Below are 17,392 nucleotides of genomic sequence, written 5' to 3' on the forward strand. Positions count from 1 at the left end.
ACTTTCCTGTCTGCAATAACTCTGGAACCTGGAATGGAGACTGCCTCAAGCGAGCAAGAGAAAGGAATTGAACAGCCTTCCTAGCTGGAACTAAAATGCCAGCATATCAACGTTTGCAGCAAAGCCCAAATCCCAGTGCGGGACATCATCTTTTTGGGGGGAGCAGTCTCCCTCACTAAAAGTAGCCAAGCAGATTCTACAGAGAGGCAGAAGTCCTGGCCTGCCATTCATATCTTGGGATACGATGAAGGGAAGTAGCAACCCAGAGGGAATGGCGCCACAAAAACATAGGGTTAGTCTAACAGTTACTGAGAGGTCTGAAGGAAGAAAGACTAGCTGTTCTGCAAGGTGGCTTACTGGTGAGATTTCTACGACCCCTGGCAAATTAAGAATGAGGAGATCTGTTTACTTTCCTTCACTGTAATGAGTCACACCGCTGATCACAATTTTGTATTTGCGTACAGTCATGTTTTGTTAGCTTCTTACAGAATTATTGCTTATCACTCAGAAGTCCCCAACTACTAGAAGACTGAGTCAGAATGGAGTCAGACTTCAGCTGGGGAGGTCGAACAGTTTGTTTTGGAGGAAGCAATGGGTTACACCTGCCACACAGGGACATCCTGGCTCCAGGAATCCTCTTCCTAACACTGCACAGTCTTTCGGAGCAGGCCCCGGCCAGGGGCCCAATAGCCTGGCTGCTAGCAGGGGCAGCGCGTGTTGCCTCCTCTCCTCTCTCAGCAAGACAAGATCTTGAGGAAGGCTTTGCGGAACTCGACATTGAAGGTGGTATAGATCACAGGGTTGAGGGCGCTGTTCATGTAGCCCAGCCACGTTGTAGCGCTGTAAAGTTCTGGGGACACATGGCATGCTTGGCAGTGGGTATTGAGAACGTGGGTCAAGAAGAAGGGCAGCCAGCAGACAATAAAGGCCCCTAGGTCGCAAAGGAAGGAAGAAACTGGGTAAGGAGTGTGGTTGTTCCTTTTGTTAAGAATTAGAATGCAGTTTTACAGAGGCATTGACTTTTTTACAACAGCCCTATGAAGTAAGTATGATTAGCCACTTTTTTTTTTTAAATGCAAAATCTGCATGCTAACATCTTTAATTCATTTCAGGCCTTTGTTACTAAACCAACTTCTAGTTTGGTCTTCAGGTAGTTCTTTAGTAGTCTTTTCTCTTTCTCAGTTGAATTCAGACATTTATTTAATGTCTACCCACACAAGACATGATCATAGGAGCTGATGGAGAACACCTTAGAGACATGAATGATATAACTGCTGCTGCTAAGGAGGTGATAGCTAGGGGTCTAGGAAAGTTTCTGATGTACGAGAAAGTTAGGGTTTGCCATTGACACTGAAGAGACTGAATTGAATTCACTAACTCTTTGCAGAATCTCTGACTTACCAATTTTTAATTTCTTTTTAAAATAAACTTGTTTTTCTTCTATAAAAATTAGCATTGATTCTATATACAATATAGAAAACTTGGTAAATATAGAAAAGTAGAAAGAAGAAAAATAACCACCCATCACTCAAAGACATCACTTCTGACTTCTTGGTGAATTTTCTTCAGTCTTTTTTTTCCTCTGTATTTAAAATAATCTAGATGTTCTCAGACCACATGACAGTCATATTTAGCATCCTTATATTTGTTTAAGATTTTAAAATAAGTGCCATAAGCATTTATTAAACATCTATGTGTTGCTTTTATTGACTCATGATCTTAATTTATTATTTGAGGTATACATTATAACTCCACTTGATAGCAAAATATGGTTTAGTTAGTAGGTTGTTCAGCTCCATAAATTTAATTGAGGTCTTTTGAATTTCCACCAGAGCTAGTAGTTATACACAAACCCTTTTCAATTGCACTGTAACATTTTATAAATATTACTGTGACTAGATTTCCAATTTCTGTCAAAAGTGGTTACCTTGGCACCCTCTGCCCATTTCCTATAACTTAACCTAACCCCACCTAATCCAGCCCAGCTGAATACCAGCCAACTCTGACTTACCAAGCACAATGGCCACCATCTGGGTTGCCTTCTTCTCCCGAAGTGGCACACTCCGAGGTTGTAGGGGGCCCAGCTTCAGGGAGGTCGACAACCTGCCATTACTGAGTTTTCGAACCTCTAGGCTGAGCTTGGGTGCCATGGTGGGGCTCAGGGAGTTCCGAGTCCCCTCTGCCCCTTTTGACTCTCCTTCTTCTTGGAAGCCTGGTGGGCTCAAGGCAGTCTCTTGGCAGATGCTATAGTAGCGCTTCAGCTCCATGTGTGTCCGGCCAGGGGACAGAGGCTGCAGGTGTGACAAGGGAAGGTTCTGACGTTTCTGGGAACATTGTTGGTCTTCTGAATATTCCTTAAAGGGGAGGGGAACGTAAAGAAGGAAGAGGAAACTATTCTGTGGAATGTGCAGATGGAGCATCTGAGAGTGGGGTGGGACCGTGGAAAGTTAAGAGAGATGAAACCCGCTTTTGACTTTACAGCTGAAAACACCTGCCATGGCTAGAGCATTCAACAGTCATGACAACCTCTCAAGGAGGGTAACAGAAGACCGTAGTCTGGCCTTTGTGAGTTAGAATGCTCTGGCTGTGCAGAGGAACACGTTAAATGACACCACTGGATGTAGCAGCAAAATCTGGAATGTGGGAATGTGGGAAACACAAGAAAAATGACTCATTTTCTTCAACAATGAATTGTAGCAACCACAACAAAAACAATACCACCAGCTGCAAGGTATAGGCCTTATTTGAATTTTGGTTCAAACGATCCAAAATATACAAAACAAATGGGGCAATTGAACATTGATTGAATATTTGATTACATTAGAGAACTATTACTAATTTTTTACTGCGATGTGATATTGTGTTTATAAATTTCATATCTTTTAGAGAATCTTACAGACATATTTTCATGGTCATAATATAATCTTTGGGATTTGCTTCATAGCAGTCCAATAAGGGTGAGTGAATGTAAGTCAGAAGGTAGATGAAATACAATGGGCCATGAGTTGATAACTCAGGGCTTTGCTATATTTATCTTTCTACATTTTTACATTTGAAAATTTCCATAATAAGAAAAAAAAACATTTTAAAAGAAAACCCAGCTTTTCTACTTTGTAGACATATCCTTGGGCAAATTAATTGAATGTCTTTGCACCTCCTTTGTAAAACAGAAAATAAATTGGGAAAAAGGGATGTGGGATAAGCAGCCTCTGCGAGTAGAAAACTGAACGTGTGGGAACTTTGCTGGAGTCTGGGCGGGGGGCGGGGGGGCGTGCATGGCACAACAGCCATGCGTCTTGTCTTGTTTGAAGAATCAGACGCTCCCATCAACTCCCATTACTGAAACCATAAAAGCCCACTCCACAGCCTCCCTGCAGGCAGCTAGAACTGATTCACTCCTGGGACACTGAACTAGAACTAGTGACATAGGGAGACTTCAGAATTCATTTAGCAGTGGTGACATTCAAAGTCCAGCATCACAGGTCTTCTAAGCAGATTATTCCCAGGCATGGACAGCAGCTTCCTCAGCCTTCTCATTAAGCTTGTGAGCTTCCTGACAGCTTTCCATTATATTTCTGTTTGATGTATGTTAGTCAGTGTCAGCCACAAGCAGCTCTCATGTCGCTCTCCTCACTTCACAGAATCAGTGTTGCAGATACACAGGGTTCAGGCACATTGTATGCACTCAAAATGTTGTTGAATGAATGAATCAATGCAAGGGGTCTTGGAGGTTATGAAGCGTTTTTGAAACTGCTCCACAGTGGTATTTGTAGGGATTCTAGGAGGGTGTATTTTTTTTTTTTTTTACTTTTTATTTTGATGGGACTTTCTATTCATATAAGCTTATTCATTTTATCTGAAAGACCATTTATAACCAAAATTATTCGTGATTAAACTAACACCTATTGTTCTTCTAAAGGTGATATTACTTAACTTCTAATAACAGTACTTCTTATTTCTGAAACCAGGACTTCAGATAAATTCTTGGGAATACCTATTAATATTTCAGACTTGAGGCACCGGATCTAGCATACCCTAGTCCAAAGGAAGGAAATGATTCTTCCAAGATTACATATTGGTAATTATATCTTTCATCTTTCTCTGCAAACCCTTATCAGTATCTCCATTACTGACCTGGGGAAGCACTGGCTTCCTCGGTGTCTGGCTAGCAGACACCTCCACTTCCAGATGGCAGGACAGAGCCCAATTCTCCACATCCCAGCAATGGCAGCCTTTAGGCTCTCCAATCTCTCCTTTGCAGTCAACACTTTTCCTTCCTTTGGTACTGGGGTCTCCTCAGACCATGAATCTGCCACAGGCAACTTTAAGCTGTTTTTCTATTTTTTATTATGTATAGCAAGAATCTCTAAGTGCTTCATCAGACCTGTGTAAAACATGGTTAATTAACTCTTCAGGGATTGGATAAGACACAGATCATTATGGGCATTTGAAGTTTTGTTCCTAGTGTGAAGTTCAGGGAGAGAAATACTGGTCTTAAATTTAACACTTTTGGGCTCCATTAGTTGCTCTGTTAGCTGGGGGAGCAGAGCAGGCTGGACTTAGAAGCAAAAGGCTCCCCACATTCAATGGCAAGTAGGGCACTTGCAAGTCTCCTTTCTCTACTTTTCTTGGTTTTGTCCACGTGTGTTGCATTACCATGTTTTCTCTCTAAACCGGTGGCCCTGGATGGCACCCTCATGAAACTTCCAAGAGTAGTGGGATCCAGTCATGGGGTTATAGCTCAACAGTCACATGCTGTCTGAACATCATTTTATGACTCCTGTCCCCAAGCGTAAATCAGTCTCTCACATCTCTGTGGGATCAGTGCTAGATTCCATCTGGGGTGGGAGTAGGAAACAAGACAAACCTTGGGAGAAGGTCTCTTACTCTTTTCCTATGACTGAAGGTATGGCCTACTTACCATTTTCCCTGTGGCATCTGATGAAAACCTGGCCCTTATTGAAAACTGCCGAACGGGGTGCAGCTGTAGACAGGAAGGCTAGGGTGGGTTGAGGGAGAAACAGTTGTGAGTTAAGCTTGAAATGGTTGAGTCATGTCAAAGGTAGCTGCTTGGCATAAAAAGGCTTTGAATGGAAGCAGTTCATATCCTTAGCTTCAGTCAAGACTTACTTCATGGGGGCCAATAGTCTTGTTCTGTCCAAGCCTTGGGACTTCAACTTGGAGAGTCTGGCCTTCCCTCAGGACATCAAAAATTCATCTATGGGACAATGTTTCAGTGCGGTGGTTTAAGTTATCACTGTGAAGCCTGCATCCATATTGGAGGGCTGGTTTGAGCCCTGGGTGCTCTGCTTTCAATCTAGCTTCCTACTAATGCACCTGGGAAAGCAGTGGAAAATCGCCTAAGTGCTTAGGCCCCTGTCACTTATGTGGGAGACCTGAATAGAGTTCCTGGTTCCCTATTTTGGCCTGGCCCAGCCCTGGCTATTGCAGCTGTCTGGGAAACAAACTAGTGGATGGAAGATCTTAGCTCTCTCTCTCTCTCTCTCTCTCTGCACCACACTTTCTTTCAAGTAAATAAACAAATCTTTTTTTTTAAAAAGTTCATCTACACACCTAAATTGGATATCTTTGAGCTCAAACTCAGTTTTTATTCTATCTGTGAAGCTCTTTCCTAAGCACACATGAATACTTCAAAAAGTTCATGGAAAATGGAATTAAAAGATGAGTTTATTTTGGTGCCAAAATTTCTTTAAATCCATGCACTTTTTCATAATATTCATTTCCAGGAACTTTTTAAAGACCTCTTGTCTTGGTCTCTCTCTTCTCAGAACTCCCACAGCACTCCATTTTTGAGTGCTTCATTGTCTTTATCTTGTATGTGGCAAATCTCATTCAGTTCTGGGGTATTCATTAAATTTGGGTAGAGCTGTGTTTCACCTGCTTGTCTAGATTCTAAACTCTATGAAGGCAGAGGCTGTGGTATATTCCTGCTCTTCCTTTCCTGGTAGATTACAAACAATAGGTATCTACCCAATCATGTTTCAAGTGCATTGTGGGAAAATTATCAGGTGCCAGAGGTGGGGATAAGCAGAACTTAAAGCCCAAGCAGTAAGAAGAGCAGTGCTGAGGCAATGGCTTTCCTTTTTAGAGCCTAAAGGGAACCCATTCCACCAGTGGGTCAGGGCCTTGGCACAGAGGCAGATTTCCTAAGGAAAACAGGTTTTGATGGGCCCCAGTGATTCTTGGAATGAGTGGTTTGGACAAAAGGTTGGTGCTAGGAACCCACCAGCAGTGCATGGTACAACTGCTGCACTAAAACCTCACACCCCAAGGGGCAAACACTGTGGGAGAGGGCTAAGCCTCCACCTCTGGCACTGGCATCCCATTTGGGCGCCAGTTCTAGTCTCGGCTGTTCCTCTTCCAATCCAGCTCTCTGCTATGGCCTGGGAAAGCAGTAGAAGATGGCCCAAGTCCTTGAGTCCCTGCACCCACATGGGAGACCTGGAAGAAGATCCTGGCTTTGGATTGGCCCAGCTCTGGCTGTTGTGGCCATTTGGGGAGTGAACCAGCAGATGGAAGACCTTACTCTCTGTCTCTCCATCTCTCTGTCTGTAACTCTGCCTCTCAAATAAATAAAGGAAATCTTAAAAAAAAATACCTCATACCCTGTGGAAAGTCTGCTGACCATGTGAGGGAAACAAAAGTCCAGAAACCATTCTATCACCTTACCATGAAAGGAGAGATTGCCAACTTTTGGAGCATAGCCAATACCAGCACATTAGAAAGTGGGGGTCAGATCTGTCTCTAGTGTGGCAGTACAGGCAAAAGCAGGCACTGCTGCACACAAGGCTGGGAGGCCAGGGGGTTGGGTGTTGTCTTCCCTCTGCCCCGCTCCACCTGCTTACCTGCTGTGGAAAGCCAGGCCTGACACTGATGCACTGACTGTTCTGTCGGGTGAGGATCCGTTTGCGTCTCCTTTGCCTCAACACCACATAGATCCTGGCATAGACAAGGACAGTCACTCCAAAGGGCACATAGAACGACACCACTGAAGAGTAGATGACAAAGTCAGGATTGGAGATGGAGCACACGCTGGGATCCCCTGTGGGTGAGGGAAGGGGAGAAGGGAAAGCAATTTGCTGACTACTAGACTTCAGTAGGGAACACAAAACACGGTCTCATGTCACCTGTGGTGCCTCTAAGTTCTACAGCACAGAGAGGGCGGGGAAGGCTGCGGGGAACGCTGCTGCCATCAGCTCCTTATGGTAGAATTCTGACTCTCTGCCTTCCTCTATCCCTGTGACATTGGACATCTGTGCTTCATCCAGTATTGTTGGTGTAGAGGTTGGGGTCTCTCCAACTCAAAATCTGGCCTTGGAAGCTGTGGTCTCAGGTGTGAGCTTGAGGGGAGAGGGCAGGGACCCCAGGGACCCTTCATTCCTTTCTTGGTCTTCTGAGATACCGAGATGCCAGACAGCCCAAGATTGAGGCCCAGGTCTGCTGTGTATTAACTGTGTGATCTTGGGCACTTTACTCTGCCAAGGAAGAGAAGCATAAAAAATTATCTTGTCCATTGGTTGTGAGAATTAATAACAAATGACAGTAATAATAACATTTATTGTTATATTTTTACATGCCCTCAGTTTTCCAACTTAAGAGGGAAGGTATCATTTTGAACGGGAATTTGGAAGGAGACTTATAGGATACAATATTTGTGGTGGAAGGGAGATAGTAACAGCTGAGACTAAAACCAAGAGGCTGGCGTCTATGGCACAAAGGATTAAGCCACCTCCTGCAATGCTGGCATCCCATATCTGAGTGCCAGTTCAAGCCTGGCTGCTCCACTTCCAATCCAGCTCCCTGCTAATGCACCTGGGAAAGCAGTGGAAAGCAGTGGAAGGTGGTCCAAGTACTTGAGTCCCTGCCACTCATGTGGGAGACCAAGATGGAATTCCTGGCTCCTGGCTTCAGTCTGGCCCAGCCCTATTGCTGGCCATTGTGGCCATTTGGGAGTGAACCAGAGGATAGAAAATCAATCCCTCCCCATTGCCCCGACCTTGCTTGTTTCTCTTTATCACACTGCCTTTCAAAAAAAAAAAAAGCTAGAACCAAGAGGAAGGTGTGCTCAGTATGCAATGAGACAGTTGAATGAAAATACTGCCACCAGAATCTTTACACTCTACTCCCAAATTCTCTGGTTCTCCTGCAAAAGAGAAAATTCATGGCATCTCCCTTTGCAGAGCCTATGTGAGCATCCTTTAGGGAATGGCTCATAGGGCTCTGAGTGATGGTCAGCAAACTGACCTGTTCTGGTATTCTGGGGACAGTGGGGTTGGGGAGAGGTAGGGTTGCAGCTGGTGGTCTTTCTGAATCTCCAGAGAGCCCCAGGTACAGCAGTCAGCCCCTCCCCTGAACTATGCTCCCCTGTTATCAGCATCTGACCAGGCCTATCACCCTATGAGAAGGAGTCACAGCACATTTGCTCTCCGAGATGGGGTCTGAGGGGCAGTAGGGCCCCCTCCCCACTTCATGTTGTGGCCAGCCTTGGTGTGCTGGGGACTCTCCATCTGTGGCTCCACACACACTCAACCTTTCTCCACCCTCCTCTGGACACTGGGAGGCTGACATCTACATTTTATTTAGAAACTACCACTTTTTAAAAGCCAAGATCAGAAGAGGGTAAAAGTGCAAAGAAGTGTGTAAAAGTGGTTCACACTCACCCTCACACACACGTACATGTGTATGCTTATTGTAAGCATTTTGTCTCAAGAACCTTAGTGCTTGCCTCCGAGGAAGGCAAGGTAGAATTAGCAACCTGGGGTAGGAGGGTGCCCTACCCAAAGGTAAGTATGCATGTATCTCATTATACCTCATGAATTGTGTGCAAGTGTTTATTTTTCCAGTAAAAGATATGAGCAAGAAAGAGAGAATGCATCACTATTTCAGGGTTGCTGACCAAGAAAGGCCCTGGTATACAATCCATGAGTTTTCACTGTCATCACTTCCTTCCTCCCTAACTAAATTGCTACTTGTCCTTAGAGCTTTGTGGCCTCTCCCACATGATATGATAGCATAGCGGCTATATGATAGCATAGGGCACTGGACGGTGGCTTCTGAGTGGGGCCCTGCCTGGGGGTGCAGCCTGGCTGGCAGGGCAGAGTGAGGCACCCACTGCAACCACTCTGTAGGCTTCTCTGCTGAACTCTGAAGAAGCAGTGAGGCCCCCGGAAGCTGAGACTTGCCTTGATGATTTAACTGAATCAGATCTGTGCTGTCAGCGTAATAGCTACTGAGTGAATTCGTGAATGAGGTGTGAATAAGCAAAATGTACAGATGAGCACTCACTGGCTGGAGGACAGTGGGGGAGGCCAGGTGGAGGGGATTGCACCTTCTTCCCTGAGATCAGAGATGCTTTTCCCAAGTAATCTCCACATTTCAGGAGGAAAGGGCAATGCAGAGGATTCAGCGACTTACTTGAACAACCAACCATTGTGGGGCATCCACCATGTTCAAAGTGCTGTGCTGGGTGATAACTATGTCTACTAAGGGGTCTAAAAGGTTTTTGTGGGCTAACCTAGGGACTTGAGCCCTGCGGTGATAAGAACAGCAAGACCAAAAGAAGGTTGCTTTGAAAAATTCATGAACTTCAAACTCATTGAAGGATTTAACCTCAACTTGATTCCCAAGACAGGAGATGCGGATGAATCTGATTTTAGGATGAGCCCATTCTTCTTTTAATTGTGTACTTCTATTGCTCTTTTCACTTTTTGAGCCTCCAAGTTCCCCCTGGCTCCCCTGCTCTAAAAGCCAAGTGAGGTGTTCTTTTGCTAAAATGAAATCAATGGCACTCTTCCAGTTCCTTTTTTCAAAGGAAAAATCAGGCCAGCTGATAGAATTTCCTTAACTTTAAATTTTTTCTCCTTTCAAAATTTCTTAAATCCTTGTCACCAGCTGTTGTTTATTCATTCAGGAATTTTTTTTAAATAACACAATAGCTCGTTGATTTAACAGAAATTGAAATGCTAGCCTTTTTTCTTCTTGTCTGTGAAATCAAAGGGGACATTCGAGTTTTCTCTGACACCAGCACACCAGGCTCTGTTGGGTTAGGGGCCGTTGGTGAGTGACACTGAGGTGCTAGTATGTGCACTGAGAGCTCAGGCAACACTGTTCAGCCTTGGAACTCTCTGTGACTCAAGACCGTGCCTAATGCAGTCCTTTCCTCAGAGGATAGCAGCAACTCCAAGTTGGAAGAGACTGAAGTTCAATTTTTCTCTGTTGTACATTCTCTAACAATTCCCAACTGCATGTGGCAGCCCACGTCATTGAAAAAAAAAAAAAAAAAAAGGAGCGTAGCCAGAAAGTTCTTTTCTTTGCACATTCCTTAGTGAAAGTCCAGCTACTTCTGATATCACCTGTTATTGGCACGATATTGCCCTTTCCCCTACTACTTCTACTTTCCGTAGAAGAAGTAGGGGGAGAAATGGCTAAGAGAAGTTATTTATATTGGGCTTGGAAACTTCCTTCTAGATGGGAGGATTGCTGGAGGAACTCACATCTATCAAGATTATGAAGCTGACCCTGTCAGCAGCGGTGCCTCCCTGGGAGTCAGAGCTGTGGCTCACGGGGTTAAGCTGCCATCTGCAGTGCCCACATTCCATATGGATGCCAATTCGAGTCCCGGCTACTCCACTTCCAATCCAACTCCTTGCTAATGCTTCTGGGAAAGGAGTGGAAGATGGACCAAGTACTTGGGGTCCTGCACCCATGTGGGAGACCTGGATGAAGCTCCTGGCTCCTGGCTTCAGCCTGTCCCAGCCCTGGCCATTGTGACCAATTGGGGAGTGAACCAGAGGATGGATGATCTCTCTCTCTCTCTCTCTCTCTCTCTCTCTCTCTCTCTCTCTCTCTGCTTCTCCCTCTGTCTGTAACTCTTCCTTCCAAATAAATAAATAAATCTAAAAAAAAAAAAGATACCCAAGTTGTACTGTGAAGATCAGATGGAGGCAGAGAAGGATGACTGGGTCTCCCCACCTTTGGTTCTGCTCACAAATTCCCTGCTCTGTGCTGCTGGCCAGAGGCGCTGGTCTACTCCATGACCTTCAGCAGAATGACCAGCTTTTTGTTCTTCCTTGGAGCAGATGCGTAGTTAAATTTTTGAGGGATAGGAAAATATTCTAGTAAACAATAACAGTAATAATATCTGCTAACACTTATTGGACTCTTACTATGGACCTAACACTTTGATACAATATATGAATAATTGGAGGTCTTACTATAGTGTTGCTAATAGACTTATAGGAAAGAGACAAAGAAAGAGACAGAGATGAGAGAGAAGAGAGAGGGTACATGCTACATCACAGGTCTGTTCTGCCTGCTCAATTCTACATTTAAAAAAGATTTTATGCATATATTTGAAAGGTAGAGTTATAGACAGAGAGAAAGGTCTTCCATCTGCTAGTTCACTCTTCAAATGGCCACAATGGCCAGAGCTGGGCTGATCTGAAGCTAGGAGCCAGGAGCTTCTTCCAGGTCTCCCACGTGGGTGCAGGAGCCCAAGCCCTTGTGCCATCTTCTACTTTCCCAGACCATAGCAGAGAGCTGGATCAAAGGAGGAGCAGCAGACACAAGCCAGCACCCATATGGGATGCCAACGGCGCAGGTGGAGGCTTAGTCTACTATGCCACAGCAGGGCCCCTCAATTACATTTGAAAATTCTTTTGGAGAGATTTTCCTGGCTTTTGCTTCTGAAGCAATAATGATCTCACTGGTAGTAACAAAGCCACAATTAGCTCATCATTCTTTTTCATTGAAGTGTTGATGTTGCCTGAGAGCTCTGTCTAATGTCAGATTTTGAGAATGTTCAACAGTTACCAGGGTGTGTGTTTGAGAGTAAGAGACTGCCCATGCCAAACTCCAAGAATGAGTAAGAGGAACCACACTCAGCCCAGTAAATGCTGGTATTGGCGGGGGTTTTCTGCTGACCAGAGGGAGGTAGAGCCTTGGTCTAGCAATTCCAACTGAGAAAGAATGCTTTTCCATATAGAACCAAGGTTTTAGAAGGTGACCCCAGTCATCCAACTAACTCGAAAGCACATTTAGCACTCACCAAAATGGAATTTTACTGCCACAGAGTCAATCTCCAACCCCATGTTGGGGATGTTGCTTTGCAGTGTAAGCACGGGCCAAGTACATGTACATGTACTTGTAAAATGTCATTCAGTTAATAAAGAATTGAACTGTCAAGAGTAATGCAAAGATGACAGCAGCATCATATTTTGGGAACATAGTAGATTAGTCAGGCAAGTAGTTGTTAGTAAGTTGGCTACTTGACCTTTCATACAGCAGAGAAACAAGCCTGGCCTTGATCAGGTGCTATGTGCTCTGCTGATCTATTTATGCTATCCCAAATTAGCCTTTATTTGGTTGCAAACAGTCTCTATGACGGAGATAGACTAGGGTTATAGAATATGTAGGGTTAGGTTCTGCAGTCAGGCCATTGAGTCTGATGGATAAGATGTCCACATCCCACATCAGAATGCCAGGGTTTGAGCTCCAGCTCTGGCTCTCAATCATAGCTTTCTGCCAATGGAGACCCTGGGAAGCAGCAAGTGGTGGCTCAAGCAATTGGCTTCCTACCACCCATGTGGTAGAACTGAATTGCATTCTGGGGTTCTGGTTCTAACCCTGACCCAGCGCTGGTGAGAATTTGGGGGAGTAAAGCAGTGAATGGGAGTCTCTGTCTTTCTACTTGTTTGCCTGTCTCTCTGCCTTTCAAATAAGTGAATATAAAAAAAAAATGTCAATGCAGGGTGGGCATTTGACTTCATGGTTAAACTACTGGCTGACACCTGCATCCCACAACTGAGTACCTGGTTCAGTTCCTGGATCTGGCTATTGGTTCCCGCTTCCTGCTAATGCACATCCAGGGAGGAAGCAGCTGATAGCTCGTGTGGTTGGGTTCCTGCCGCCCACATGGAAGACCTGGACTGAGTTCTCAGCTCCTGGCTTCTGCCGCAGTCTGTCTGTCTGTCTGTCTGTCTCTCTCTCTCTGCCTCTCTCTCTTTCTCTTTCCTCCTGCCTCTCAAGTAAATAAATAAATAATTCAAATCAATGAATACAATGAAATTCATATAGACTCAAATTTGATTTTTGAAAATTCCCCCAGTCACATGCAAAAGTACTTGGGGTTTTATTATAACCACAAAGAGTAGTAAGAGGTAAGACACATACAGTGATATGTAATAATATAGAGTTCATGGGGAACATGAAATTTTAGAGATGAAAGGATAATTTTTAGGGTGTTACACATGAAAATAAATATTGAAAGCACCTCACTAAACATATATAGATTGAGGGAATATATTTGATTTTGCTCCACTGCATTGTTAGCCCAAATTTGCCATTAAAGACATCAATATTAAAAAAGTTAACAAACCTGCTCAAAGATTCACAGCTGACAACAAACTTGCTCAAGGATTCATATGGAGTTTGAACTCAGGTTTTTCTGACTCCTAAGCCTCCATCTGTCTTCCTAAATGTATTTTGACTTCCAAATCATTGTCTGGCTAGTAATTCTTGGAAGACTATTTATTAGTCAGGATTTGCCTGTATTTATATGTAATTTGTTACACAAAGTATTGGCATACGCATAAGCACTTGGTTGTGTTACAAGTACATACAAACCAGAAATTCACAAACCTAGGACTTAGTAGGAGTTGAATGAGCCAATCCAAATGGACAAAAGATCCAGAGGAATGCTAGCCTAACAGTTCTTTTTCAGCAAACACTCAGTGTATACTGTCAATAGCTTGCCTTTGGCCCCTGAAATTCCTGAGCCTAAAAGGTGAACATGACACAGACACCAAAGTGCCTGATCCTGGGAGCTGTAAACTTGGATTTGTGTCATACACTCGAAATTTCAAACATCTCAGATATACCATTGTCTGTCCACCCACCCACCCACCCACCCACCCATTCATCCATCTATCCATATCCATCCACATCCAGTAGAAAATGTATCATATGCCAACTACCGTAGTCAGAATTTTCATACATTAAAAATAAAAAAACACTCCAGTAATTTGTGATTATACTAATTCCAAAAGTGTCACAAAAAATTCTTATTGAGTAGAAAATTAGAAACACACATCTTACTCTAAGACCTTTCTGATATATCATTTTGCATTGTAAAGTCTGCTTTGAATTGTTATCTTTTCATTAGCAAACCTCACTTGAATTATTAATATAGCATAGTTTTTAACTAGTACATTTCTTCAAATGATACAATGACATTTCTTTCAAAATATGGATGAGCCAGACTTTCCATTAATTGGGGCAGAATTTTACCCCTCTGTCAATAATTGATGAGAGTTTGCTTTATATTTTATTTATAACCAACAAAGGTCAAAGCTTTGCAAGCTATAGTATTCTCATTTGGTCACAAAGCACTCTGACAAGGGGTCAGAAATGTCAGAGTTGGGCACTGGTCACAGCCACTCGGGTGTGCTTTGCATCTCATGGGTGCAGGAAGTGAAGTCATCTCTGTTACCTGTGGTGTTGAGGCCAAAGAGGAGAGGGCAGGACACGGCAAAGGCCAGTACCCAGACGACAGTGATCATGAGGGCCACACGCCGGCAGGAGCTCTGCCCTGTGCCATGCTGGTAGTGAACAGGCATGACCACGGCAGTGTACCTGGACAAGGTAGGGAGACAGGATAGGCGTGATGAGATGGCTGGGGGACTACTCAGAAGACAAGTTGATGGTGTAGGCATTTGGCACAGCTGCAGGGTCTCCTCTTGGGATGCCTGCACCTCATACTGGAGTGCCTGCTTCCGGTCCCAGTTCCACTTGTCATCTGGCTGCCTGTAAGGCACACCCTGGCTCAAGTGGTTGGACCCCCGCCACTCACCTGGGATATGTAGATTGGATCCCAGCTTCTGGTTTCTGCTTGCAACAGCAGTTTCCCATATCCGAGTCCCAGTTGGAGTTCCTGCTGCTCCACTTGCAACCCAGCTCTCTGTTAATTCAGCCCAAGTACTTGGTCCTCTGTGAACCATGTGGGAAACTCAAGTGGAGTTTCATGCCCCTGACTTTAGCCAGGGCTTGGAAAATTCTCTTTCTCTCTTTCTCTGCTACTCTGTCTTTCAAATAAATAAAACAGATGTTTAAAAAAATGGTCAAGCTCTTTTACATCAAAGGACACTATGTACATGGAAGGCATTGGCCCAGCTGCTATCTTGGCCAGAGGAAGTTGGCCAGAGCTTTTCTTTCCTCACCCTCACCTGGCTGTTTGGCCACAACAGCAGCAGGACTCAAGGCTCAGCCTCTTCCTCAAGGTGCCCCAGGGTCACCACTAACAGCAAGACCCAGCAGATACCTGAAGCCCCAGCCCAATAGCTCTCAGAAGAGTCTGAAGTCCTGAAGAGACCAAGAGGTCTGTTGCAATGCCAGCTGCTCCTTGGTCTGCCCCTGCAAGGCCAAGGAGGGGATTCAAGACAAGATTTGGAGGTGTGCATCTCTGGGGAGATGCGGGTCATCCTAGCCTCCCTCGGGTTGATTGTGGGATCTTTGGTCTTACTACATAAGGACCTCTATTTCTCCCTCTTGAGTAAGAAACCACCTTTGGCACCATCACGGTGCAAGGCCACGTCCTACAGTGGTGTCTTTCATTGCAGTTGACTTTCAGCGGTTTGTACAGGGGATGCACATGTTAATGCTCTATAGCAGGTGCACAAGAGACCAATCAGGTGCTGCTTCTGCAGAGGAGCTGCACACATGCAGGAGTTTAGGGAGCATCACTCAACTTCCTCACCAAACATCTGTGCTCCCCTTCCTCAGCCCCAGCCTTGAGTACACAAAAGAGGTTAAGGAGTCTCTCCTTCTGACTCTGGCCTCCAGGTTTTCTGGAGACTGAGAAGACAAAATATGTTGAGCCATGTGTATACTCAGCTATATACAGGGAGCTTAAAAATGTCATGGAGGGCAGGTGTTTAGCACGGTGTATAAACTGCTGCTTGCAACACCTGCATCCCGGTAGAAGCTGCAGTCCTAGCTATTCTCCTTCAGTGCAGCTCCTTGCTAATGCACACCCTGGGAGGCAGCAGGTGATGGCTCAAGTACGTGGGTCCCTGCCACCTACAAGGGATACCTGGATGGAGCTCCCAATGGAACAAGGGCATAAGCCTTAGCCATTCTCGCTCATTGCCCAAAGGACAGATAAACATTGGAATTTATTCCTTGCCCTCGGATCTCAGCTGAGTCTCACACCCTATTGCCTTTATACCCGACCCTGGCATCCTTCCCCAGGTTTCCAAGGCCCCGAAATGCCACCTGAAAGACCAGTTCCAGGAATTCAGCTCTGCCTGCTACCCCTTTCCCCAGCCCCCACCCCAGACCCACCCCTAGCCCTAGCCCTTCTAAAATATAAAAAGGCCCAGCCCCTGGGGGTCAGGGCCTTCTGTCACATGTTCCATCAATGTGCATGCTGCCAGTTGCTCACCCACCTCTACGAATTTATTTTTTCTGAATAAATTCGGTCTGGCTGTAGATTCCTATACTGTCTCCTCTCTATTATGTGCCTCTTTTCCTAACAGTTCCAGACTCCTGGCTCTGTCCTGGCCCAGTCTCAGCTGAGCCAACCTCAAGGACCCAACCATTCAGTCAGTGATGTGCTGGTAACAGTGGAGTCTCCATGTAGAAAAAAAATTAATGCTCTAATTCACCAATTTCTGTGGTGTAAATACTTTGACCCGTTCAAGCTACTGTCCAAGGCTTCATAACCAACTCCAAAAATGTTGCCCAGCTGCTCTTGCTAGTTGCCACAAACTTGGCTCCAGCACACCAGCAACCAGAGTTGCATACTTTCCTAAATACGGCTTCACGCTCCAGAACTCCTTGGGCTCCTCGAATTCAAGGAGCAGCAGGTGTAGGGAACCCTGGCCCCATTTTTATGAGGAACAGGCCACGGCAAAGCCAGGGCTCCCACCCCTGAGGCCGGTGTCTCTCCCCAGTGTTCCACTCCCTCCACAAGCCTCTGAGGCCTTGTGGGGACCACGCCTTCCAGCACCGAGCTTCCCTACTAGCTTGATTATTTTAATCGCTTGCTTCTTCTGCTCGCCTGGGAGCCGTGTCGCCTCTGAAGATTTTGATGGAGTGCTTCTGAAGAGGCCCGCAGAAAAGTGTGTTTTTAACAAGCAAGTGCATCTTACAATTAGACAACTTCGAGAAAGTCTGCATTAGGGAAAATTTCTATGCCAAGGATTCTTGTTAGGTTAGTAAGACGTGAACGACGAGACTACAATTTATCACTGTTACAGTTTCTTTCTGGTACGTTCTTAACCAATATTAAACGTTTGAAATAACTCGGGCTCCCCAGCGGGCCATGTGAGCGGAGCACGGAGGCTGTTCCGGAATCAGCCATCGGAGGGCACCA

The 17,392-nt window shown here is 45.0% G+C and overlaps 1 protein-coding gene across 2 annotated transcripts in view; it reads right to left on the minus strand.

Annotated features, from left to right (window-relative positions):
* Positions 1-734: 734 nt before the first annotated feature.
* The window catches only part of DRD3 (dopamine receptor D3), a 39,276-nt gene continuing 22,618 nt past the window's right edge, over positions 735-17,392 (minus strand). Inside the window, exons 3-7 of one of the 2 annotated variants that reach the window (XM_062176825.1) lie at positions 14,510-14,652; positions 6,867-7,063; positions 2,159-2,291; positions 2,012-2,059; positions 735-931 (exon numbers count right to left, since the gene is read on the minus strand). In XM_062176825.1, coding sequence (XP_062032809.1) covers positions 735-931; positions 2,012-2,059; positions 2,159-2,291; positions 6,867-7,063; positions 14,510-14,652 — 718 coding nt within the window. Of the gene's footprint in view, positions 932-2,011; positions 2,292-6,866; positions 7,064-14,509; positions 14,653-17,392 lie in introns of both variants that reach the window. The other variant, XM_062176816.1, reaches the window with a different exon arrangement.

This window comes from Lepus europaeus, chromosome 2, assembly GCF_033115175.1.
Source record: "Lepus europaeus isolate LE1 chromosome 2, mLepTim1.pri, whole genome shotgun sequence".
Taxonomy (NCBI): Eukaryota; Metazoa; Chordata; class Mammalia; order Lagomorpha; family Leporidae; genus Lepus; species Lepus europaeus.